Here is a 27,059-nt window from a genome sequence, read left to right as displayed (position 1 = left end):
CTCAGGCCAGGTCGTCGCCCTTGTAGCCGCAGTAGACGCACACCAGCCGCGTGTTCATGCACGTATAGGCGGCCTCGTTCGGGGCGCATACGTCGCACTTCTCGTGGTTGCGCAGGTGCAGCTTGAAGAGCGTGCCGTTGTTGGTGGTGAGGCTGCAGTGGACGGCGTTGCACTTGTACGCCGACTTGTGGTGCATGTGGAACATGAGCCGCATCACCTTCGACTGGTCCTTGAGGGTGAGGAAGTACTTCCACGGCCGCCGCTCGCCCCCGGGCGGGAACGAGAACAGCTCAGCCGCCTTCCCCGCGCTCCCACCTGGCGGCCAGAGCGCGACTCCGTTCAGCCGAGGCGCTCCAACACCACTACTTGCGTCGCGTCCTCGCACGGCTACACCGATCATTCGAAACCCAACCATCAACGCAGACCCGCTCCTCACTGTCAAAGGAGTTGGAAACTCGAACCGCACTAGGCGCGGCGGCGTGTCTCAAACCCAGAGTTCGAGTGCGCGCGGTCACTTTCCGAATGCTACGGGCGACCGGTCCTACCTGCGCCAGCTGAGAGTCCCGGGTCGGCCTCCGACCCGCCGGTCAGGCTCATCACACTCGATATCATCAGTCCAGTCCCGGCGCCCTGCGAATCATGTAGCACATTTACACGGATGCGATGGTCGATGGATACCTCTGCTACGACAGAGTTGATAAATTTGAATGAAAGGTTGGCGGTTAAGGATGTAGGTTGAGAAACACAACGTTTTATCAGGAATACTAGTTGCGTGATAAATTATTATGATGATGGCAATGGGCGTACAAAACAACTTGTTTGCAATGTGATATGTATGCAAACATATATATATATATATATATATATATATATATATATATATATATATATATATATATATATATATGAAACGGACCGAAAAGCATGTCAACCTTTACTCAAACGGGCACTTATACCACACGAGGTGTGTGAAGCCCCAAACACCCGTCAGTGGTGGCAAACCCAGGCAAATTTCCACAGTCAGCACGGACCGTCATCTCGGATGACATCTACTGTGAGCCAGAGGCTGACCGACTCGTCTGACGTGACAACATTTTGCCCTTTTCCGGGAAAGTTCTGGGCGCCAGTGGATGCCTTACGTAGTCAAGAGTCCGTGCAAGAAGGACCCGGGGATACATCACTCTTGCACAATAACCGAGTTGCGTATGAAAGGTACACTCCTTAGACCCAAAAGCTGATCAGGCTTTATCTTTCAAGAGGCCCCATCGCCGAGTCATGTACCCAGTACTGAAGTAGGTGATGTATCAAGGCCCCTTGACAGACGCTAACACCATACAACATAACACCTTGATAACGGTCGATAGACCCGGAGTGAGCAGAGGCACGTTTGACGGCAGGACCCAAGAGTGACGCTACTTCCCCGAAATCGGAGGACACACTAAAGGTTATCGAAGGACATGGCACAGTCATTCCGCTGGGACGACCGGTCCGATTAAGCACCCCAGCCTCAGTTGTGTGTGACAATGATCGCCCATGCAGCCGCCAAAGGCCACAAGTCTTTCGCATTCGCCCCGTCTCAAAGAGCGCAGCGGCATAAAAGCGCTCGACAGTATCGTCGCTATGCGTCACATGGTGACCGAAATGTGCAGTCTGCCAAATTTCCAACCGAATCGCACGCAATGTCAGTTTTAGTCGTTTTACCCTGACTAGCGTGAGCGACCCTCCTTCCCCCCCCCCCCCCCACCACCACCACCCCCAAAGGCAAGACGTACACTACACACGCACGCCGTTATCAATTCGAGCCACACGCTGTGGGAAAAGTTTAATGTTTTGGCTAGCGTCTATGCCTAATTATTTATCACTTAAGTTTGTATGCCTTTGTCGTAACATTTGAAACCAACAGCGTGCCAAAAAATGATTAAGCAGTGCATTCATCTTGGAGTGGTCGGTCGAATCGCCATCGCTGCATCACGTGACGGCGACTTTCTTGTTCACACGATACTTCGGTTGTCAAAACTCGGAGCCGTCATTGACGTGGCCGGCACACCCAGCCCAAAAGGACGTTGAACGTCGGCCATGTCTTTGTTTGAAAATCCAACCCCAATGGGATGTTCACGAGCCCATGTTAAGTCCATGACTTGCACTTACAGGCCTCCTATTGCATAACTGTCTTTTGCCCACGAGGCGAGCACTACCGCAAGAATACCAATTAGGATGCATATGCGACCATTTATGGCACTTTTCATCTCTTATTAGATGAGACCAGTCAGATTTTATCGGCAACAAGTTTTCTTGAAATTTCTGGGAAGCTCAAAATCTTGAATTCAAGTAGGCGCCGCTGCGGGACAACGCTCAATGGATTCCTTGCTCACCACTACGATGGTAGTAAATTTTATGTGCGTTGCCTTTTAAACGTGTGTTCTGTATCAAAACACTTATTTTTTAACATGTTCGTGCGCGAAATGCCACGAAAGCTTGAAACACTGGTAAGAGAAAAATATATGCAAGCGCGAGGCCATAACCACGCGAATTCGTGAAACGTTATACTATGGCTTTGATTTATCCCTACGATGTTTGTAGTCATTCATACCCATAGATGTCCCACCAAGCCCGCAGGCACGCAAAGTGTGATTGAAAACAGCTCAAGAGTGATACCTCTAACCCGTAACCGCCGACAACGGCACTCTGCAGATTCTGCCGTCGTCCTGACGACGGCGATACTGTAGTCATTCACACCGATAGAGGTACTACCAAGCCCGCAGGCCGGCAAAGTGCGATTGAAAAGAGCTCACAAGTGACACCTCTATCCTGTAACAGCTGACAACGGCCCTCCGCAGATTCTGCCGTCGTCACGACGGCGGTTGTCATAACGGCGGCCGCGACACGCGACGCGATACTTCTTGCGGACACTGGCTAAACTCTGGGCTATCATGAGGAGTGTCGTGCTGTTACAAAGCCATGTCAGCGTAATTTGGATTCAAATACAATACAAATTTACATTCTTACTACATCTTGATGGCGCAGTGGTGACGCCACCCAGTGTTATGGTAAGACGTAAATGGTCCTGAGGTTTCACCAAAGTATATTTCTGAAGTGTTCCAAATGTAGAACACCCCCATTAACCCGACAGCAGCGCTCTAACGTGAACAGCAACGTGCAGCGTCCATCACACATGCAAGATACCCCACGGCACACTCCAGAGTCCCCTACGTCGGGCGAGTTCGGGAGTCGCAACCCACAGCCATAGTGCTTGGAGCACCGTGCGGACCGTCTTGCCTCCGGGGCGCGTCATTGGCCGCCGTTGGGCGCGCTGCAACCGGTCACGTGTGGAAAGCGTCGGCACTGATCCCAGGGGCAGCGTGTGACTGTTCAATGTTCTCTGTTCAAGTTCAACGCACTCTGAGGGCTGGGCGCAGGCAGCTCGCCAATTTTCTTCAGGAGGGCAATGCGAAATTTTCTCCAAACTGCGAATTTGGACCGAACTCATGTAAAAGAGCCCAACTATTACGTGTCAACCTCTTGGTTCATGGGCCCTTGCCACGCCTCCCACTCTCTCACCGGCTACGTTCATGCATACGCATTACTTGACAGGCTAGCGAACTGATCCATACCTAGATACACAACGCAGGTGATTCCCCGGTTGTCCGGGGCAATGCCGGGACGGGGACTCCTCTATGGCGTGGCGATGATGTCAGGCAAAGCAGCCAGAACGGGGGCAGGGGGGGGGGGGGCTGTCCTGGGTCACGTTTAGCGGGGCTATTCTGGGTAACAGACATGTTCCGGGTGGAACGTTCGAGCGAAACTGCGCTTCGCTTGTAACAATGTTTGAAACCGTACGAATCATTTAGTTTTTGCACAAACCTCTCGCACACCATACAAAGATACGCTATTGCCCCTTTCCGACATCCGCCGCTCCACTTGTCAGTAATTGGTGGAACGTTCCCCGTCCTTTTTACAATGCCAACCTGGTTGAGCACCCCGGACATTCAGGTCAGATTGGGTGACACCGCGAGAACTGTACGACGCGCATACCTGCCACCCCAGTGCAGCAACGCGGGTCAAGTGCATGGGCACCCCCTACAAATTTTAAGGTTAGGGAGTGGATCTGTCACGGGGTGCTAAAAGCACGGAGGGAGGGTTAAAAGAGAAGGGGACATCTGTTTTTCTTCCAGCAAAACACCTGAACCGCTTTACACTATAACTCGCATGTGTGTCGGTGGGAGCCTTGAGCAATAAAAACCAATCCGCGTTAGGTACCACGCAAAGTCTTTGCTCACTTTCCACCCACAGTAAACAATTTGTACTAATGTGTTCAACGCAGGAGTGACAAAAATCTGAGCAAAACGTGCCTGCTCTAAGCACCCATCAAGATTCTGGGTGACTGCTTTTGACTGGAAAATTATAGGCCTCATTATCAACTTGTATGCACGAGACACCTCAGTTACGGGTTCTTCCCGCACCACATTTCATAACACACCATTTTAAAATTGATCAACCCGGAACAGGCCGTGTTAACTGCACAATCTTTCAACCACTAAAACTGATGCCAAAAACGTAAACAGGAAACAAATCTCTGCATGCTGCGATACCGCGCAATCAATGACATTGGCAGTGTTACCACACGAAAATGTCTTCACGGAAACTGTGCCACTCGGGGCGTCATCGTTCGGCGGACACCTGAATGAGGCAATCGCCCGATTACAGCAAACGTCGACCGAACACAACATGATACGTACCGTGTCATCCGAAGACAGCATGTCGCCACTGAGCTTTCGAATCCGCAGCTTCGGTCGGCTTTGCTGCTCCTGCTCAAACTGGTCGAAGTCGTTCATCAGCGATTCCAAATCGTCGGTCATCGAATTGAGGCCCTCCGTGGCCCTCGCGTCGGACTCGGCGCTAAACACGTCCAGCGGCTCCTGCTTCACAGCAATGGCCGAGATGTTCGCTGCGGCCGCGCCAGGCTCGCTTTTCGAGCCCATGGATTGCAGCCTCAGCGCTCTCGCCAGCTTCAAAGTGACCTGGTAGCCAAACTCGGACGTGTCGCTAGGTTCGGCCGACTTCAGCTCTTGCAGCGTTAGAGCGAGAGGGGGCACCTCAATAGGGCTCTCTTCGCCTTCCTCCTGAAACTCTGAACCCTCAGCATCCGATTCAATGTCGTTCTTTTTCTCCTCCTCTTCCTTTTCCACCTCCTGTGAGACTTGGTCCTCGGATTTCGCGCGCTCTAGAAGACGTTGCTTTCGCATGATCTCGAGATATTCCATCGGCGTTTCTTCTGGATTCTCCAGTTTGGCCATGAATTTGCTGCAATCCTGACGGGCTGCCAGAGCGAGCCTGTCGACATGTCGCGCCAGTAGAGCGTCCATGTCCGCCTTGCGCGACTGCTTCAAATTCGATTCCTCGTTTAACCACTCTTCCCCCACCACAAACACGTCCATGTCCTGAATCGGGGGCGGCTGGGCAGCCGCCCTCTTCTCATCCTCAGCTTTCCTTCGCTTTAAAGCATCGCTTACTTTTTTGCTGATGTCAATGGGAGGCCCCTTTGTTGACATGTTGACTTTGGCGTATGCTAAACTTCCTGCGTGGCAGTCATTCATGTGCTTCTTGACATTTCGCTCATGGAGCTGAACAAAACCACAGAGTTTGCAGGCATACCCATAGACCCATCCGTTTCCGATATCAACTTCTTCAATCGCTATGTTGTCCATCTGACACCCTTTGTGCACGTTGGCCATATGAACCTTGAGGAAATACATGCGGAACACTCGGTACCCACAGTACCGGCACGAGTATCTATATTCGCCCGTGTGCGAGCTGATATGATCAAACATTTCGTGAGTGCTCACGCTCTTGACCTTGCAAAATCTGCATTTGATCGAATACTGCTCGGGAGCAGAGGTCCCCGTCTGAAGATGGTCAGCGATGTGCTGCAGCATGTGGCGCTTGTTCAGAGCGGTAAATTTGCAGTACAGACAAGCGACGCTGTCATCGAACATGAGGGACGGTGGTATCCAGCTGAGATCGTCATTCATGAGCTTATTTTCTAGTTCCTGGCTCAGTGGAGCTCTCGCGGAATCATCACTTGGACCAAGTTCTTCCCCCAAAGTCGTCTCCAATGCCTCTTTGTTCAGCCTGACCGATATGGGTTTTCCAGGGTGGGAAACTACGTAATGGCGAATGACCTTCTTCCCACTGTATGGACAGTACTCACACTCGTCTGGTTCTATCCGCGGTTCCTTTTCGTTCTTTTTTACTACTTCCTCTGGAACAGGCATGCTACTCTTGACGTTAGAATCCGTGCTGGCCACAGGTGCCTCAACATCCGGGGACAAGACATCAGTCACATCTGTTGTGGAAGTTTCAGCCAGATTATTACCCAATGTGTCCGACCCAGTAGTTTCATCCACTTTCACTTCTGATTTGTTGGCCATGGCAGCTCTTTCCGCGTTTGTCCTCGCTCTGGTCAACAACAGCACTGGTTTCTTAGCAAGAACATTGGTAACGTCATCCGCTTTATCCGAAGCTTCTGACCTCCCAACTTGACACCGTTCTTCTTCGGACTCCTCTTCTGACAAGTTTTGGTCTTGTACCGCTGGCATGTTTTCGCGCACCTCTTCTTTCCCCTTGGTGCGCTCTGCAGCCTTACCCAGCCTTCGTGATGACCTCCGTTCTTTGGGGGCCTCCACTTGTTCAGTTTCCTCCGCGACATCACCGTCGCTTCTTTCGGGCCGTTCCTGCTCAGTCTGAACATGAACACCGCTAGCTTTTGAAACCGTCGATTTCCCCGCCTCCGACTCAGAATCGCTGTCGGACATCACAACCAGGCGAGTCCGCTTCCTTTTTTTCTTGCCAAGTAAGTCATCCGTGTCTACCGTAGAAGATACAGTATCTTCCTGGTGGCACGTCATTGGCTGCTTCTCATCCATCCCTGACTCAGTCTTGTCCAGGGGCTCAGGGTCCTCCTTCGCTGCTACTGATTCTTCAACAGAATCTGGGCGCTTAAGCTTGGGAATCTTGAAGCTTCCCAGAGAAGCCGCTTTGTGGGACGATTGGGGCACTGTGGCGGGTTTGGACACCGGTTTCTGAAGAATGAGAGGCATGTTGTTTCGAGCCGGTTTTTCCAATTGTTTGCGTTTATCTCTTTCCTCTTTATGTCTCCTCAAGATTTCCAACTCCTTTTCTAGTTTTTGCTTTTTCTGTTCTTCAAGCGTCATCTTGGCAGCACGTCTAGGATCATCTTTGCTCGGCAGGTGTTTCGCTGCCTGGCCTGGCTGGGCGTCGTATGGGTTGTAAAAATTATGCTTCCCGGGCGGTGGTCTTGCCGGGGCTTGATTCCTTGGGCCCCCGCCATGCTGTGGAAACCTGGGGTGATGGTGCAGAAGTCCAAGCTGAGACGCGTGTTGTGGGCTATACCCAAGCAGACCCGGGGCTGGCGGCCTTGGACCGAATCCCATCCCGGCCACGTGAGGTGGACGCAGGCTTCGGACACCGTGCACATGACTCGGGTACTGCTGCTGCTGATAACCCATGGGGGGTTGAGGCTGTCGCGGGTACTGGATTGTGGGACTGACAGGCGCAGGCTGAGACTGAATGTTTTGACGCTTCGCGTATTGGTCTTCACGGGCGTTCATATCCTGCTCGTATGTCCGCTTTGCTTCTTTGAAGATGGCATCCGCACATGGAGCAATCTTGACACCTTTACCATGCACTGTTTTTTCAGCAAGCTCTTGTTTGGCGCGCTTCGCTTCCGCGTGATCTACTAACTGCGCATATGCTATTCCTGTACACGCGAATGAAAAATCTACTTCTAAGACCAATTCAACCATGCCGAAGCCCTGAAAGAAACGAAAAATGTCCTGCCGCAGGGTCTTAGGTGGAAGGTTACGGATGAGCAAACATCTGTAAGTCGCATCAAGATCATTCACGGGCACATCCTTCTTAGCCACAGGGCTCATGGTCTGCTGAACAGTCTTCATAAGATCTTGCACGGAGTACTTCTTCAGCTGCTCACTGACTTTCTCCAATGTTGGATCTATCTTCTTTGCTGACTCTTTCGACATGGTAGATTTCATTCTCGGATCCTTCGACAGACCGGCCTTCGACGTACCTTCTCCAGCGGCATCTATCACTGAAGACGTTTTCGACCTGTCCATATCCTTACCACTGACATTTTTCACACCTGCACCTGACTTGGAAGGGGACTTGGATTTCGAACTGACTTCAAGTCTGTGAGACGATGCATGATCCCCAGACTGATGCCTTTTATGGGCATGGCTAGATGATTTGGCGGGGTCGTGATGAGTTCTACTATGGCTAGAATGCTTCATTTCGGCTTTCTGTTTCTTTCTTCGTTCTCGACATTTCTCGATTTCAGCCCTTTTCCAGTCTTCAAACTGACGACGTTGAGCCTCGGCCAGGGTTTCACCTTTTTTAACAACCCTGTTTTTGGTTGTAGAATGCCCGCGCTCTTCACTTCTACTTCCACCTGTTTTTTCACGTCGATCTCCGTCCGCCTTGCCTCCTGCTTCCCAACGCCGCTCACTAAATGTCCTGTGACTTTCAGGCGCTTGGCGTTCCGCTTCTTGCGACCTGACCTTTTCCGAAGATGTTCCTGTGCCGAGATCCCTGTTCAACTCCTCTAAGTCTTCTTTGGACAGAGGGGGTTTTACCATGAACGAAGGCATAAAGGCTGGTTTCTTCCTCAGCTCACCCCACTCGTCTTCGGGGTTGTAAGCATCCCCGTGGTCGGACGCATCCGACACCACAGCACTGTGTGAGACTGCAGGCCGGTTGCTCGAATTGGATCCCGCCACGCAATCTTCCTCATCATCAGCAGGAGGTTCAGTGTCAGGAGTTTCACTGCTGGTGCGTTCTAAGGGAATGATCTTCGGTCCTTTTGACTGTGAATCCATCTCCGAAGGACTTTCAACCCCAGTTTCGTCTAAGGTTTTAGACATGCCAACCATTAGTTTTCTGAGAATTTCCCGACCCCTTTCGAACTTCTTGTCCTCGCGATCACCACCCGCGAACGCCCCGGGTATCTGTGCAACAACTTCCGGACTTGGGCTTCGTGGCTGATCCATGTCATTGAAGTTCGTCGGCGATGACATACTAATCCGCTCCACAAAGGAGCTAAGCGGCGGACTATGTGTCGGAATGTCGTCTACCGGCCTGCCGAAAAAAACAGCAATTAGTGAACAGACTTTGCAGTGGAACTGAAAACACCATTGAATCATACTAAATCGATAATTAATGCATTCACCACTTTAAAAAACTACAGGATACATTTCATAATGTAATGGGACAACGTCCCATACGCATAGCATAAACATGTAATAAGCATAAACCTGGCATTAATATTTGATGAACAATGTTGCAAATTCCACCCTACACTTAATCTCAGACGAGGAAATGCGGGACCATGATGCTACTGATCATGCTACCCTCTTCCCAGCAATTCTAGGCCACCATTCCCGGTGATAAAAAACATAAAAAACCGACACAGGCAAGCAAATACGCCGAGCCCCAATTCAACAAAGTTGGGAGACATAAAAACTCGCTAACGTTGGGAGACATAAAAACTCGCTAACGCCTGACCCACGTCTCCCAGTCGACCGTTTCAAATCTATCCACCATACCGGAGATGGGCTGAAGACCCCTGAGATGTGAAATTATTTCCACGCTACAAAGAACATAAAAATGGCGCTCGCTACACCAAGCATCCCCGTGGTCAGACGCATCCGCATTACGCATGAAAAAAGCCTTCGCTACACCGAATTCAGCATGCAACGCTGATACATTTTAACCCACAATGAGGCAACCTTCGTCCGAATAGAACTTTAAGGAGTCCACAGCGCTTTTCTCCTCCGTAATACAACACCCATCAAGATGCATTTGCGCTTCACGAGCAGAAAGGTCAGCCCAGCCCCAAACGAGTATGGTCAAACTCAGACAACTGGGGAGGACGGATGCCCCCAAGAGGTTAGCTAAGCCCGGACAGCCAGAAATGACGTGTCCGGATTACAACGTTCTTAAGTCATCCAGTGATGTGTGTAGGATGTAAATTAACTCCAAGTCAAACTGAAGACACCAAAGAAAAATGAAGCCGCTGCTATCTACAACCCTAACCCAACAACAAATTTCCGGCATGGCTAATCACTTCACCGGTACGTCTCGCAGTCTTTCATGTGGCACGGCTTCCACAACACACCATCAATACGCTAGCAATCAACAAAAACGACTTCACGCAAACCTCATGCCGGATGAGCTCGGTGTTGAGTTTTGCGTGTCCCGCGGTGGAGATGGACGTTCCCATTCGGATTCCGGATACAACAGGTGTCTTGGTGGTTCTGGTGGCCGAGGTACTTCCATGACGTCGTCGTCTGATTCCTACACGAAAACATCAGAAATCAAGCAGCAATTTAAGGCAACCCAAAGTTTCCTCCGCACCAACAGCACTCGGAGAGCACCAAAAGCAAGAGCGAATGGGTGTACCTGAGGATTTACCGGTTGCATTGGTCTTAGAACGAGTGGAAAATTGTGATAAGATACAACCATTTAACCAAAACAGGTTCCTAAGAACAGATATATCGCCACTTCGCCTTTCTCAGCCATAAGGGTATGTATAATAAAACTATCGCTGAGGAATACCCAGACTAAGACCTTTATACATGAGCAAAGACGCGTTTCAGCAGCGAAAGAAGAAACCAACGGAAAACCCACAAATGGCAACCAATTAGTATACACAGCGTTTGAAACGGTCTTGGTGGACAAAGTCCCTCACGATAAACTGAGTGGCACACCCCTAGCAGCTGTAGTTTTGTCACTACCTGCCCCCCCCCCCCCCCCCCCCCGCAGTCTACGGTACACGTAAAAGTGCATCCGCAAAGTGTGATATGCATCTTACCCCTTCTATCTTGTCATGCAGCTTTTGTAATACTTCCTCGCACTTCACCAACAGTTCGTACTTCAGCCTGAAAACACATGGATGTCGCAGGTTGTTAGGTTCAGACAGTTAACATCCTCATTCATTGGCAGAACAACGAGAGTACAAACCACCAAGAAATGGTGCACGCAACACAAGGTAGCATAGCAATCAGATATTATAAAGAGCGGTGCTCTGCAACTGTAACCGAGGAACAGAATGCCTTTAGAACGGTGCCATAAGCACACACTATCTCATGAAGGCCGCTTGAATTTATTGCTTGCGCTAGCGCCCATCGTTTGGCCATCTAGCACCAATTTGTGAGCGTGCATGGATAGTAAGAAAGGCACACTGACGTCAAATATTAATGATGTCGTCAGAGCACATCCCATCATATATGTGCATACCATTTGAAGCGCGGCGTTCCGGTGCCACACTGCATAGGTTACTACTTACTTCCGGGAGCTGTCGGTCAAAATTCCGAGCAAATGCTTCATCTTCTGCAACTGCGCAGCCCTCGCTGGGTCGTGCGTACGTTCCAACTTCGTTATCATCTTCCGCAGGAAGGGTAGATAGCGCTGAAGTTTCTCAAGCTTCTGCTCGTACGGTTGACTGGAACCTTAAAGATTGATCAGCAGCTATCGATTAAAAACCGTTCACTAGAGCAAAAATTCACGAAATTAAATGCCTGTTGATGCAGATCAGACCAGGCGATACAGCAGATTGGCTAGCCCCAGGTATCAACGGTGGCGTCCATCACTAAGATGGTACCGTGCTATAACAAGTAAAAGCACCCTTACGATGCCAGTCAGAAAAGCACAAAAACGAGCTACGAACTTACCTTGAAAGCTACTCATCGTGAAGTTGTTGATCAATCGACGGACGTGATTACAACGTCCTGCAAGTAGAGTAAGTATGTTAACAACACATGCGCGAAAGGTCAATTTCACATCGACCACTCGCGAAACTCGGTACCTCATATGTATAGAAAAAAGTCCGTGATTTTAAAATAAACCTGCATTCATAGCAAAAAAGGCAAGGTTCGGAGGCATATGCGGCATATACATATCGCGACAATTTACCAATCCCACACACACAGTGCAAAATGGTAAAACAACACAGCTCCATGGTAATACTGAACTTGTTGTCATCTGACTGTTAAAGTGGCGTAGTGCATCATGAAACCAGTCAAAGAAGTACAGAGAACAAAGACGACTTAACGGTTTTGAACACAATGTCATTTACTTTGACAAAAAAGAGTGGGTTCACACGGTTTTTTTCACAGAACCGGTCGAGGGCGAGGATAATCTCCCCCGCCCCAGAGACCAGTCCACATTTTGGTTTCATCAGCTGATTGTCAAGCACTTACCAAAAATATGTGTTTCCAAGACCCCCATATATCATGAACACGATGGTTATGCGTACATCAGGGGGTTACCATTTCAACGGCGGGTTTCGATCATCTATGCGGTATATTTTAAGCCTATAAACCTATTTAAGCCTAAGTTGTTCATCAGAGTTCATAACCACTGAAGGTCACCAAGTCCTACATGGCTTCGAATGGCCCGTACACCTGATCACATTTCGCCAGATACACGCCCATGAGCAATTTTGCTGCACCTGAGCAAAAAGTAATCTGGAAATATGTCCCGCGACACTTAATTCGGTTACCTTAAACTTCAAACTCGCATGGCCCCACCTTCACCTGACCCCTTCGAGTTGACTACACCATGGCCTCAGAGACCTATGAGCAGCTTTTGGGAGGATACTAGGCTCTCCGAACGTGTAAATATTTCCGACCCCACGATGGATTCCCGAGACAGGTTTCGGGGATCAGGGGGTTGGATCTAACCCTTCCGTCCCCGTCCCCCCCCCCTCCCCCACGCAGTCCTGGACTGCACATGATTACCACAAACTCCTTAACGAAAATCGAGTGTTTGTTATTGAGCATGTATGGAACACGACGCAATGCTCATAAGGACACTTCAATGGTTTGTTATATTTCCCTTCCCAACACATTTAATACGTAAGATCCAAGGTTATTGTCACCGCGTTGTTATTTCGCCTAATAGTCCAGCTATTTTTCGGCTTTCGGCTTTAGTATAGGGTGTCAAAAGCCAAATATATAGTCATCGTTAAACGGCGACTTGGATGGAGCCTGCTACCCCCGCTCAGTAGAATTATCACTACTCTTCCCGGAGCACTAGAAGAAGTTAAGTAGAGTGGAATACATTATCAATGTATTTTATCATCACATCAAGTGGAAATAAGCCTGCCAGAAATGCACCTAGTCATTGACCAACTGTGTGCTCAACTGGGGTGCCGGTAGCTTCGCGGTTAGGTCGCGTATGTTGAAAACAAGAGGTGCGGACGATTCCACGCGGAACCGACTTTCGTGCCACTGTGAGAGGCAGGCGACGCGATGAGGCCTCAGCTGCTGAGTGCGTCATAAAGCCTCCATGACCACGACTAAGTGACAAACTCCTGTTCATTTAAACCGCAGCAATCACGTGTATCACAGCCCAAAATGTTGTTCTTTAGCTTAGCAAACAACAGAAGATCAGCGCATATGTCATGCGAACAACATATCTTAAAAGGACGAACCATTTCGGTGCAGTCCACGCCCAGGGGGCGTCATTTCGTAAAAAAAGGTAGAGGGGGCTGTGCAATGAAAAATGACTCAAAATCAATCTCTCCGTAACAGGCCACACACGGACTTCTTCCGGATTTGGCCCACTTTCTTCCCAAAGCAGGGGGGGGCTGGAGCCCAACTAAGAAGCAAACTACACCCCCATCCACGTCATCTGACTGAATTGACTACGTAAGACTAGGGAAGGCAGTTCAGGAGACATGTGTCCCGGTGGGCATTCTGGGGGCGGCGTGACAGTGGTGAACCGTACTGGGTGGAAAAGACAATTCGTGGAGATGGGTGCCCGATATCCCACAACCAGTCCTATATACATGCCCTCTTGAAACCAGTGGGCTGTGCTGTGTTGTGGACAAGTTACGCACAATCACATACACCTCATTCTATGCTATAGCTTAAGTCTTTATCGCCCCCTTAGTAATCCACTATTTTTTGGTTTTGTTTCTTGGTAGGCATGAGGTGTCTTATTGCCCTTCATTAAAAAAACCGTGGTTGTCCGGCTGAGGCTTTGCTCGGTACTGCGTTATTCCTTGGAGTAAAACCTTGGCGCCAATGCGCCCCTTCGACGCCTGAACTCGTCAATTAGACCAGGAACTCCGCAGCAGCTTCAATGTTCTCTCTAGCCGACATGATTCTCTTCGAAGACGACCCACCCTTGCTGGGCTCAGGGGTCAACCACCTGGGTACACGAAATTTCTAGCGTTATTCGCACTAACCATGAACCACGTGAAAGAATCCCATACTCCGTCAGATGTGAGGACACCACTTGATATACGCCACGGAAACGACTTTTGCAGACTTTATTCCTTAAAAAAGATGTGGGGTTTCTGTTCAGCATCTATACTGTTATAGTACGATTAGGGGGAGGCCCCGACCCGGCTTTCTATCCGAGCATCCATTCTGTCTAACGGCGTGGAAAGTACAACGCTCATCTATCCATATCAGCGGTGCAGAGTCCTGGCACCTCCAGGGATCGTAACAGCGTGGCAAATCATGAGTGACCATTTGACGTCCAAAACAAAGTTTAACCCCACCCCCTTCCACCGAATAAGGTTCGGTAAAAATTTTGCGCCTCGTCTGGATTCATCAGCGATGCTACATTGTGGATAAGCCCCTTGGGACATTCCGTCCCCCAGTCCATCTGAGCTGTTCTGTTCATGGCTATGTTCAGGTTTGTCCAGATTTGATTCATATGTCCAGACACTCCATTCATTAAAACTACCTGACAAGGTCCGTCGCGTAGGATAATGCCCTCAAAACTTGCCGACATCCCGACTCCAAACCCTCCTCTACGATTTTTCATACCAGTCAGTGCTACCCACTTCCCCGCCCGCACTCGACGACCGTCGTGGTCACTGGGCTTTAGGACACACCCAGCTGCTGACATTATACGGCGTCGCCAGCCTCTCATCTTCGCAGGACAGGTGGACACCGCGGGGAATCCAACTCCATGCCTCCAGTTTCCCAGAGGCATACGATGATGCCTCACGATGACGCACGCATGGCATTCGACGATCGATCGCAGCATGTATGCCATAACGGATCACCGCATGACCTAACGGATGGCATGCATTTACCCATGAAAATACACAATGCAACGTATACAAGCATATGTCATCAGTTAGGCAAAAGCAGATTTCTCCAATATGGCTGCGGAGACTGCACCAGTGCTGCCCTTCACGGCGCCAACCGAAACAATGGCCGCCCGACGCCCAGCAGGCCGTTGTGCGGGTACATCAGGATGACGTCTTCTCCTCTAATATCAAGCCATATTTCAGTTCGATTTCTTAGCCCGTACCTGGAGAACACCTTCAGCGATGTCTGGATGCAAGCAGATCACCTTCGTCGTTCTCCTGGACGACAGGACACCATTTCTCGTCAGTCACCATTCTGGACCAGCTACCACAAATGCGCAGCGGAGGCGATCGTACATCTCTTCAGCGGAAAGCTAGTTTCCAAAGCACAACAAATCTGTTTCTTCAGTTTCTGACGAAACTTCCAGTTCAGCTTTCTTCACCTCCTCTTAATGTTGCACCATACGCCACTCTCTGTCTTCGGAAATTCTTTCCCCGATCGTTTGCCACACATACCCACCCGCCCGCTCACTCCAACACTCCCCTGCATCCGTGCCTGCGGCGTGAACGCCATTCGCTGTGCTCCACCAACGGGCGCATGCGCAATAAGCTCAAAGTAATGGCGGCGCCCAGTGGCAAGGGGGGGGAACACGAGTGTGGAATGGTGAGAGTGCTCGTATGATACCAGTGGAGCGTTGGTGGGGCTGTGCACGTTAGAAGTTTCCTGCTGTGAAGGAAACTAACAGCAATTCATTTTGCGGATTCCCGCACGATGGGTAAGGTCTGAGGGAGGAACGGATTGTGACTGCTCTGCTGTATGTGATGTAGGGATGCAAGTGCCTGCCCAGCCGTATAGGTCCCCAGCTGGTTAATGGGTGGCTACCTCAACTGTCATCAATGTTTTTGTAACCCATGTAACCCACAACCCATTTTGTAACCAATTTTGTAACCCATGTAAGCAGAGCACAATGCAAAGACTATGTTCTCCTCAGGGGTTTGTAGCTTGGAACATTGGTACTGCTTTGTAAGAAAGTTGCTTATGTAGTTCCAACTATACAGCAACTCAAACCTGGGTAGACCAAGGTAAGGCTGCTGATGTTTGTGAGCTGTCTTGTGTAATTATTGAGTAAAGGCCAGCATGCTATACAAGCTTGCACAGTTGTGCCAGCAATTATTATGATGTGCTTCAAAAATGATGATAACATGAATGAGCTACTATGGTGGGCTTGAAAAAGAAGCTTAGTGTATGCTAGCTGGTTCAGGCTAATTTCTTTTTTTTATTCTTTCTGTGGAAGGTTAGGTTTTTATGATATAACATTAATGTTAATGTCACAATTGTGAAGAGCTTAAGGTGGTCTCCATTAGGCCTTTTATATTCCAGCAAAAACATGTTAGATATCTGTAATATTTCTAATGCCATGAACCTCTAAGACTTTTCCCTTTCAGACCCTCTTTAAAAGCCAATAATCCTTGTGAAAAGTTATATCCCAAACTGGTATGCATTGCTACAAATATGTCCTTACAGATGTTTATGGGCTGCTTGATGATACCCCTAGGTTTGTGTGTTACATTCCTATTCTTAGCCCCATGTATTTTCAGCATGTCTTTCCCTCTCTGCACAGTCAGCATGGTTACCCTGTTCTCTGATGTTACCTGATATGTAGCATTGCTGCTGTCACAGGCATTGGCCTTAGCTGTGGTCATCCCAGACAAGGGCAGAAGGCAAGCATCTGAAGTAAGCTACCACTAAACTGAACTGTTATAGTTGGTTAAGTGAAAGGCAGGAGCTTTAACCAACTGGGCTATTGGGATTGACATATGTTCTGTGCCTATCTTGGGTCAAATGGAATCCAGGGCAGGTACCTCTGCATTGTCATGTTATGTGTACTGCTGTCATGTGCTAGTAGGTCATCTTCCATGTATAACTTAGGTGTTGCAATGCATCCAGTAGCAGAAGCTCTATGGTATTACGGGCATCTCACTTGAGCAGGAAGGGTGGGCACCAGGGGAATCAAACCAAAAATCTCTGGTCTTCCAGATACACAGCCTGACTGCAATACCATCAAAGCATCACTGCAACCTTCTGCAACATCAGGTGAACCATGTAAACACTCCAGAGGTTGTGGTTGAATCAGTTTTTGAATCGCATGCCTCTAAAGCAAAAGTGGAATTCTGATTGTCACAAAGAGTGATGTCATTTTACATGGCTGAAGCTATTTTTGGTGCTATCCGTTTTTTGATGATCACTGTATGCCATCAGTTGTATGTACTGTTACAGCAGCATGAGCAAGATGTGTGGCATAGTTGCCATGATGGGTACATACATATATACACATCTAAACTTGTGCGCAGATCATGATCTGGAACTTGTCCCCATGCAATCATTGATAACATGCTACCACATAATACCAAGTGCACAATTCTGGATTTGCCATCCAGCAGACAGTTTAAATTAAGTTAAACATCATGCAAATAACCTTGACAGCAAATGAGCACCACCTGATCTCATTCAAATGAATGGGTAGTAGGTCATGCCCCAAATTTGAGTGAAAATATGTTGACAGTTTATTATGCAAACTGATGCTGCATTTTCAGTTGTCTTAGGCGTAGCTTAGAATGCACCCTTCCATGTATGCTAGTAACCTGCTACCATCCTACACCATGTGCCATCATGTAGAGTTAGCAACAAAGCATTTTGGCTATGAAAACTAAGTTGATGCAAAATGTCCTGGTTTTAGCCAGACTGCATCATTTACCTTACAACATACTTGAAACTTAACAGAATCATCATGGTATTTCTGACTGTTTCATAAAATGGACAGAGCAATGACTTTGAGGGCTGCAACTGTAGGCAGCAGAAATTTCTGTGGGGTAGATAGCCATTTTTGGTGGTTTCTTTTTAGTTAATGCCTATTGTGCCCACATTAAAGTTCAGAAAACTATGGGAATACCCCAGCTCTCTCTCTGTAGATCTGATGTTCCTGAACGGCTCTCCCCCTCCCCCTATCCCCAGCACTTTCCATGGTTTTGATGGTCCTGATGGCAGCATGTTTTAAAGCTGGCAGATGATTTGGAAGCATTCGGGGTGTACAAAGGCAATAGTAACTATGACCTGCTGCTAACTGATGTAAGCAAATTCAGTGAGTTGTCTGCAGCATGACAAATGAAATTCAACCAGCATTTGTGAAAGATCATTTGTGCAAGCGCATATCAATTGAGATGTGATCATTCAAGCTGTGGTAAAGTGTCTAGATATTATTTTTAATGGTGAGTTAACAACATCACATCAGAACATAGAGGCAGGGCTAAAACACTTCAGATATTTGGGACCATTACTAAGTATGCAGCATATGATTTTGGAAGGATTCATTATAAGAAGCTGTGCTTTGCATAGGTGAGGTCATCTTTGGACATGTAATTGGTCCATGCCTGTGCACCAACTTATCAAATAAGTTGTTGGATTTTACATTGAGGGGTTTGATAAGGGGAACTAGAGCAGTACATGGAAGACATCACCATTGGTTAAGATTAAACTGCATCAGTATTGTTTTGCAGCATCATTGTCACAGCAACATGGAAACAAATCATTGAAGCAAACTGGGTTATGAATCAATCAAAATAAGCTCATTCATTTTTTCTTTTATTTAAACATGGTGCAGACAACATCTTCAAAGGACAGAAAAGGCCCTTTGAAATACAGGAAAAATGGAAGTGACTTCTGGTTATTTTAGGCAAGCAAACCAAATAAGGGCCGTGTCAAAATTTGATCGGCTGTGAGTCAAACAATGGCAGCTCAGTTCCTCAATATATGTATGTATCAAAACTATATCTGCTTTACTGGGTGGGAATGGTGCTACTTACAAGGGTTGCTGTGGCTCATTGTGCCATTTATGCCTGATGTTGTTTGGTCCTGCTTGTGTACATTGTATATCTACATCAATGTGACTAACAGGCTCATTAAGTACCAATTTTCACACTTGGTGGTGTAGGCAGTGACCTGCTCCGCAGCTGCTAAGTAATGTCTGGCAGAGGTGGTATCACGACATTTCCATCAACGTGGCTGTAGCCATAAAGCAAATGGCTGGCAGGGACTGGGGGTCTATCTTTAGTTGCTAGTTATGTATATCAACATCAATTTGATTCAGCTGAATAATTGGGTACGCGAAACATGAATCTGACGGGCTAAAGCGGTATTGATTCCGGAATCGGATTTGATTTTGCTAGAGTTAAGCACAAGCCTGGAGGCATGCAAAATGAAATGCAACTGCTGTCTGTGTGCTTGCTATTGTTTGTTTTGTTTGGTTTGGTTTGGATTCTTTGTGAGTTGCTCATGTCTCGGATGTTTGGTTCTAGGGGGGATCGGTGGATCGATGCTAACGTCTTCAGGAGATGTGGTCATATTCACGACACAACGATCAAATTCGGATTTGATTACGATGCCATTTGGCTCAGCCTTTCTCTGTGTTTGAGGGGCCCCAAATGAGGTCAGACGGGCCTCTCGGGACCGAGGACCAATGGCCCGACTGGAATGCTAAAGGGTCCGAAGTGCCGGCTGCAGATCCCATGAAGAATCCCGATGCCAAGTGCGGTGACCTCAAATGTCCGTCAGAGGGCCTTTTGCACCGATTGTGGACCGCCTGGGCAATGCAGGCCTCTGTTCGGCCAGAGACCACCAGCGCCTGAAAGTCGGCGCTGTGACGGTCCCGACCCTGGGTCCCGTTTCTTAAGCAGGGACAAGGCGGGGGCCCCTGATTGGTATTGATCGGAGTCTCACAACACAGAGGGGCCCCCTATGTCAGTCAGGGGCTCATAGTCGACAAGGTGCTTTTCAATGTTCCGTCCAGTGTCCGCAGTGTCCCTTTGTGAGTTAGCATGTTATAACTCCCGATATCATTATTGCTGTCCTATCAGCATGTGTATTATCCGCACGCACGTGTACGTACCTCTACTGATTGCAGTATTTTATCGTTAATTCATTGCGTTTTCGAATATTGGAAAACCATGCTTTGTTTTATTCATAAGTGTCTTTCTGCCCCTTTCTGTCTGCCATAAGCCTGCTTATCTTGCACGTGGATTGCGCGGGTCACGTTGCACCAAGGATCTCTAAGGCCGTTCCGTTCATGAGTTGGTGAAAACAAGCCTGACACCAAAATCGCGTAAGCATGCATTGTTGCTCTATAAAACTATAACGTCATGCATAACTGAAAAAAATGGTGGTCCTGCAGTCCCTCATCCCGATTGCTGCGATACGGGTAACACAATATTTAGGCCGTTGCTTAATTTTAACTTTGGCTAGCACTCCGAAACATTATACGATGCTGGTCGCGTCATTTATCAGGGATTTATGCCTTTTCTTTTAAAATAGTCCTCAACTTATAGACGTCTCGCTCCTTACTTTATATCGTTGACCAATGTGATGTGATGATGTGAGTGTGTTGTGTTGACCAATGTGATGTCGAGCATTGCGGTCTCTGGGGGCGTAAGCGCCGAGTGGCTGGCGCCTTTGCCCTCCATGTGGGGATTAGAGTCCGAACCCGGTTGCGCCACGGCCCCTGTTTCACATGGCCCTCGCCCTCACGTTTCACATCGCTATGATTGCCTATGCAGTCGCTGGCTCTGCATAACGGGATCCACGACGATGTGCGTGGCTTTCTTTTTTTTAATAAGAGAGAGGCGCTGGTCCCAATATTCGCCTTTCCTGGCACGTCCAATTCATTTAAGGCGTACCCTGGCTGCCTACCTCTGCCGTCCAGACAGCGGTTTGCTGAGACACTCGGATGTTGATGACAGCCGGGCCTGAAGACTGCCAGCCCCTCGGTCAGATCGGGCGCCTGCGTGTTGCGCGGAATGTTAGATGAGCTGTACAATTGCTCTCTTCCCCTGGTGTTCGCCACGGCCAGCTTTCATTGGGTGCATGGACCGCTGCCGCGAATATTGTCAAGCTGTTTCATGGTTTATTTACGAAAGGCAATTGTTAAACGGCCTTGCGCAGAACTTCATACGTTCCCTTACGTCATGCGTTTGCGGGCAAACGGTTTTAAACGTTTGTGCGCTCTACCGGTATATTCACATGCAATTCAATGGCCACAAGCAGACGGTGTCCACCGCTGCTTGACATATCCCGTCCTAATGCTTATTATTGTCGGCTTTACAGGGCTCCGCTCACACTTTGCGGGTGGTACCGCGGCGCGGCGCGTCGTTACAGTTCGTCTCGCGCCCGGGGCGCGCCGTCCGGGCAGCTGCCGTCACGTCAAATCACAGATCAGCAGCGTCCGGTTGGCCTCGGCACCGCAGGCCGGGGTGCCGCTAGCACCTGTACCGGTGCGTGCAGGACAGGGCCTGCACCGCTTCACCACACATACCCGCATCTCGAAGGTTTTGACATACGCTACACAAGGCCGACAACGGTTTGATACAGATGGCTCGTCGCCGGCCATGCCCGCCAGGCGGGAAACTCCGCGCCTTTTAAACCCGACCACAGCTTCCCGCTGTCGGTTGGCCTTCCGCCTGTGTGAAGCGTTAGTGCATGTCCTATACGATTAGTACACTGTTTTCGTACGCAGTTTTGCAAGCGTACGATTTTCGTACTCAATTGTGCAAGCATTCTTATGGCGGTTCTGTTGCGAAATGAGTGTGCAGGTATAACACCGGCTTGGTTGCGTTTCTGCATCAGAATTGAATCGCCGCCTGCCACGAAATGAATGTTGGCCCCGATAATTACTTAAACCGGTATGAATGTCATTCAAAACGCAAATTATGGAGTGAGGTGTCCAGGTTGTCTGAAGGCGAAGGCAACAATACGTACAAAACACAAGCACCATAACAACACATCGCATTCAGAGGACCAAAAACAAGTCGTTAAAGGTTTAACATTTCTCGTCACCGGCGACCGGACGCTTGCCAAGTGTCTGAAAAGCATACTCTATTGCACGCAGCACATCCGCGCCGCCTGGCGCGTGGTCCGCCTCCGTCCTGGTCCGCTCGTCGGCCGCCGTCCGCTTCGAGCGCCGGCGATGGCGGACGGCGTCGGCGCGGCGGCGCGCGGTTCAGGCACACTGTATCACATCGGGGGAATGGAGCCGCTCACAGGCACGTCTCTGTCGGCGAGCGCGTCTGGAAGAAGGTGGGCGCCGGGATACGGGACCTGCCGACCTCTCTCCGCGGTGTGACGCCGGCTGGCGGCGGCGGCGGCGGCGTCACGGCCGCTGGCGACGCCTTGTGCTGCCGCAGCAGCGCCTCCATCTTGCGCAGCAGCCGTTCGTCGCTGTCGATGTCTGGGATCGTCGATGAGCTGCGCCAGGATGCCGCTGTACTTGCGGCGCGGTGGCGTGGGGCTGGCCGGCTGCGGTGGTGGCCGGCGGCGCGGCCCGGGCGAAGCGGACGTGGCGCGGCTGCGCGCCGCGGCGCCGGCCGACGGCGTGCGGAATGTGTCCGCGCCCAGCGCGGCGCGCTCCGCGCGGCTGCCGGCCGCCGCCGCTCCACGTGTTTCTTCCCGCAGCGGGCGAGGGCGCGCCTCGCTGGCGCGGTTGGTGCGGAACGAGCCGCGCAGGACGGCCTCGCTGCCGCCCGACATGCTGCGCTGCAGACCGCGCCGGCCACTGTCGGCCGACATCCGCCGGCCGGCCGCGCACGGCGCCGGCGGCGGCGGCGTGCACGGTGCGCACGGTGCGCTCGTTCTTGGGCTGGCGCAGGATCTTGAGGCCGCGCAGCGCCCGGTGTCGATGAAGGAGCGGCGCGGCGGCTTGGGTGGCTCGGCGCCCGGCCAGGCGGGCCGCGCCCGGCGCTGCCCGGCCCGTCGGCGACGCCGGCTGCTCCGGGTTCGTCTCGCCGGATTCGGTGGACGAGTGCGTCAGGCTCGACTCGGGACGGTCTGAAAGGCAGCGGACGATTACGGGGCGCCCACAGATGGTCGGGCATGGGTGTGGCATAGATCAGTTATTGCTGTTATGTCACATACTAATTGTATATATTAACAGGATCCATTCAAGCTCACTACCTGTGGTTCACGAAATATTTGGCGTTCCGGGACCCTCGAAACGCCTTCACGAGTCAAGCGCAGCCATTGCCTCAAACAATGAAGTTCGTAAAGGGGTAGTCGCGAGGAAGCCCTGGGTGACACCTCTCGTTGATGACTCTAGTTTGCGTCGAGTTAGCCAAAACCACGGACACGTTTTATCCCTTTGAGGACGCTTTTTAGAAGCTTGTAACACCCCGCGCATGTCGAATGCCCTCGCCAGTATTCCTGAGAGCACGTTGGCATCCGTGTAAAACATGCCTCGTGGCTGACTGCTAACGAAGCGTTTGTTGCAGACATGCCTCATGGCTAACTGCCAAAGAAGCGTCGTTGCAGGCAAGCCTCATGGCTGACTTCTAATGAAGCGTTCGTTGCAGACATGCCTCATGGCTGACTGCTAACGAAGCGTTCGTAATAGACATGCCACATGGCTGACTCGCGTGCGTTGCGGACATGCCTCATGGCTGACTGCTAACGAAGCGTTCGTTGCGGACATGCCTCGTGGCTGACTGCTAACGAAGCGTTCGTTGCAGACATGGCACATGGCTGACTCGCGTTCGTTGCGGACATGCCTCATGGCTGACTGCTAACGAAGCGTTCGTTGCAGACATGGCGGTCGAGGATGTATCGAGCGCCGACATGGCCCGCGCCAAGACGCTGCTAGACGACCTCTCCGACGGCATCGGTAAGACCAGCTCGCTGGTGGCCGCCCTGACCGCCAAGGTGAAGGACGGGCAGCTGGACACGGCGCATGGCCTCAGCTTCCTCGAGATGAAGAACTACCTGCTGCTGAGCTACCTGGCCGACCTGACGCAGGTTATGTCACTGAAGCTGCGCGGCCGCTCGATCGCCGGCGACGCCAGCGTCGACCGGCTGGTGGAGTTGCGCACCGTGCTGGAGCGCATCCGACCCATCGACCAGAAGCTGCGCTACCAGGTGGACAAGCTGGTGCGCATCGCCACCCACCGGCCAGCTGGGCGAGGGCGACCCGCTGCGCTTCAAGCCGCAGCCGGGCAACCTAGCCAGCCGGCCTGGACGACGAGGCGGGCAGCGGCAGCGACAGCGACGAGCCGGCGGCAGGTGCCGGCCGCCAGAAGTCCGACGGTGCTGCCCTCTACGTGCCGCCGCGCATCGCCGCCGTGCCGTACGACGGCGACGAGACGGCCGAGTCGCGTCGCGAGCGCCGCCTGGCGGCAGCGCGCCGCCGCGCGCTCAGCAGTTCGGTGATGCAGGAGCTGGGCCGCCAGTATCTGGACACGCCCGAGGAGGGTGCACGACCTGAGCGACACGTACCGCAACCGCAGCACGCGCGAGGAGGCCGAGCGCACCAAGTACGAGGAGGACTTCATGGTGCGCCTACCGGAGACGAAGCAGGACCAGCGACGGCGGCGCGAGCTCACCACTGACTGGTCGCTGGGCGAGGAGCTGACGCAGCGCGCCGACCTCTCGGCGCTCGAGGGGCGCTTGCCCGGCCCGCGGCAACAAGCGACGCCGCGCGGCCGCCGCTTCTAGCGCCGGACCCAAGCGCAGGAAAGGCTAAGGGCAACAAGAAGCCCAGATTCAGTCTATAGTGGCGTAGGCGAGGCTGGTTTTCAAATACACTGACGACGAGCGTTTTCTCCGTGTTCACCTGCGGATTGGTGACAGTTATTTTGTAAAAATGCGACGTGCTGCGTGGCTATCGAATCCCATATCTAGTTTCAGCGGGACGGCCCTGAGCAAGTGAAATGCCTCGCGCGCCCCGCCGTCGCGCGTGCGCCCAGCGCCGTCGGCGCGGAGTCGAGCACCTTGTCGTTACGTACCCATGTGCTCGGACTCCTTGAGCCCGGTGGCCAGCTTCCAGGGCCCCTGCGAGCGGTAGCCCTCGTCGGAGACCTCGGAGCTGGAGTCGCCCGACGCTTCCTCGTACAGCCGCTTGCCGGGCGGCGTGTGTGCGGAGCGGCGCTTGGGCGCTGGCGAGCTGCGGTGGCTGATGGGCGTCCGCGCCGCTGCCGTCGCCGGGCTGGAGGCGTCGGCGTCGCTGTCGTTCAGTCTGTCGGCCAGCCAAGCGTCAGCGCTCTGGTTTTGCTGTCGCTCTGCGCTGTCGTATCGTTCGTTAAGTCGGGGTGGGGGAGGGCATAGACATGCGCCGGCCAGAAAAGGTCAGTATCGTTCCGTTGTCCGGAAAGGAACGCCGTTTGTTTTGAAGCGTCGCCCTGGTCCCAGCTCCTTGTGCCGGCGTGGCGGGGATGGCAGCGGCCTGGGACCCGTCCCTGCTGCCCGCGCCCAGTCTGTCGATTGGGGAGGGGACAGCAGAGCGCTGCACCCGTCCGCTCGCCCCCTGTTTATGGAGGACGGGCGGCAGCGTGCTACGCCCATCATCGTCACACTCGTTAGGTCGGCGCGGGAGCCTAGCGGGCTAAAAATGAACGTCCGCTGGGAGGATGTCTCTGACGCGCCCCACGCACCGCACTGACGCGACCGGCACCGTCTGTTTACACTCGCAGCATGGGTCGGTGGGGGAGCACACTTGGAGCGACGTGCTGAGCGAGCCGGCACTAATGCCCCGTCGATCGCTAACCATCAGCCCTTCGCTCTGGAACGGCAGCTATGCCTCGTCATCTCTGCTCACCCATCATTAGTGCCAGGATCAGTTACCTCCTCGCATTAGCGTGAGGGATATTAACTGCACCGGAGCTCATTTTGCACTCCACTCAGGACACAGGACATCTTGTGCCGCCTGCACGACCGTCCTAAATCGGAAGACGGGAATCTACCACACGCCACCCACTTGACACCCGATGCAGCTGCGGGCGCTACACGGTCGCCAGCACACCGGCGGCCTGGCCCCGACTGACCCGTCAGCGAACGGATGTCGCGGCCGGCGCCGCGCACTCACCGTTCGTATTTGACCCCGGACAGCTGGCGCTCGCCGTCGTGCGGCCCGCTCTTCATGAACAGCCTGGACGCGATCGCGGTGCGGTGCCCTGCCGACGGCGGGCATGTGATCACGCAGTGGCCGCGGTCGTCGTCCCGCTCCGTCCTCCGACGAGCCAGACCTGGGGTCGGCGTCCGGACCGCTGCGGGGCACGTGCGCCCCGGCCCGGCGGCCTGGTCGTCGCCGGGTCGGTGACCGCGGGCGGCGGCCACACATGCAGGTATTCACGCTCGTAATGGCCACCACATCCCGCGCTGTCATGATCCACACGGCGGGGCTGTCGGCCGCCCACTCGCCGACAGTGGGCATTAATTACCCTTTACACTTCACAGGCGTGATGTGGGCCGGGACCTTTCGCCAGCGAATAGACTCCAGTCCATATGACCCACCCCATAACCTGGCGCCGCTCAAAGCATAACGGCGCTGGTGAGCCCCACACATGCGGCGATTCCGCAGCCCATGTGTGAGTTTGCAGGCCGGACGAGGTCGCCGGAAAATAGAGCACGCCGTCCTCCACGCGGGATATGACGGGCGAATGCTGCCGGCGCGCCCCGGCTGCGCAGGGGGGGGGGGGGCGGAGCCAGCCGGTAATCAATTCACGCTGCCGGCGAGCGGGTCTGTCCGCATGCGAGCGAGCACGCCCGTCCGCGAAACATGACATGTTTTACAGCCGCTGCATGCGAACGGGCACAAAGCCCGACGGTGGCCGCGCAAGAAATCAGCCTAATGAAACCGCTGTCGCTGTCGCGCGACCAACTGGAGCGCAGCCACTAAAGATTAACCCACTGCGGCCAGCCTTTGTCCGGCTCTGCGTTTTCACCGCAAAACGGTTCCCAGCCCGCCTGGCGAGGCCTCCCGGCCGTGCCGCGTCGCGTGGACGGGTCGGGGAGCTGGTACGCCGGCGGCCGATCTGCCGCTTCCTGCGCCTCGCGAGGGCTCACCTGCTTTGCACCGGCACGGGTCATGCTTGTCCAGGTAGTGCTCGA

The 27,059-nt window shown here is 52.1% G+C and overlaps 2 protein-coding genes across 2 annotated transcripts; one reads left to right on the top strand and one right to left on the bottom strand.

The window, feature by feature from the left end:
* Position 1: 1 nt before the first annotated feature.
* Positions 2-15,638, bottom strand: LOC119111076 (uncharacterized). The gene is made up of 8 exons (XM_037234902.1): positions 15,367-15,638; positions 11,763-11,819; positions 11,378-11,540; positions 10,904-10,970; positions 10,250-10,386; positions 4,737-9,168; positions 546-630; positions 2-315 (listed from the first exon to the last, which is right to left on the bottom strand). The coding sequence occupies exons 2-8, from the start codon at positions 11,776-11,778 to the stop codon at positions 2-4; spliced, it is 5,214 nt and encodes a 1,737-aa protein (XP_037090797.1). The 5' UTR covers positions 11,779-11,819; positions 15,367-15,638.
* A 101-nt stretch (positions 15,639-15,739) lies between these two features.
* Positions 15,740-24,668, top strand: LOC119111075 (neuroguidin-like). Its single transcript, XM_037234901.1, is given in 5 exon segments — positions 15,740-15,918; positions 23,764-24,119; positions 24,121-24,192; positions 24,194-24,423; positions 24,425-24,668. Coding segments are annotated over 5 exon segments (906 nt in total). The 5' UTR covers positions 15,740-15,914.
* Positions 24,669-27,059: the final 2,391 nt, after the last annotated feature.

This window comes from Pollicipes pollicipes, unplaced genomic scaffold, assembly GCF_011947565.3.
Source record: "Pollicipes pollicipes isolate AB1234 unplaced genomic scaffold, Ppol_2.1 Scaffold_7261;HRSCAF=8764_pilon_pilon_pilon, whole genome shotgun sequence".
NCBI lineage: Eukaryota > Metazoa > Arthropoda > Thecostraca > Pollicipedomorpha > Pollicipedidae > Pollicipes > Pollicipes pollicipes.
The sequence above is the reverse complement of the archived record's forward strand: the minus strand, read 5'-3'. Positions and strand labels throughout refer to the sequence as shown.

What these genes read in the sequence shown, in the direction of transcription:
- LOC119111076 (XM_037234902.1), bottom strand. An exon ending in TTGACCGACAGCTCCCGGAA is followed by an intron (nt 10,971 to 11,377) that starts GTAAGTAGTAAC and finishes ATGTGTTTTCAG; the next exon opens with GCTGAAGTACGAACTGTTGG. An exon ending in CCGAGCTCATCCGGCATGAG is followed by an intron (nt 9,169 to 10,249) that starts GTTTGCGTGAAG and finishes TTTTTTCGGCAG; the next exon opens with GCCGGTAGACGACATTCCGA.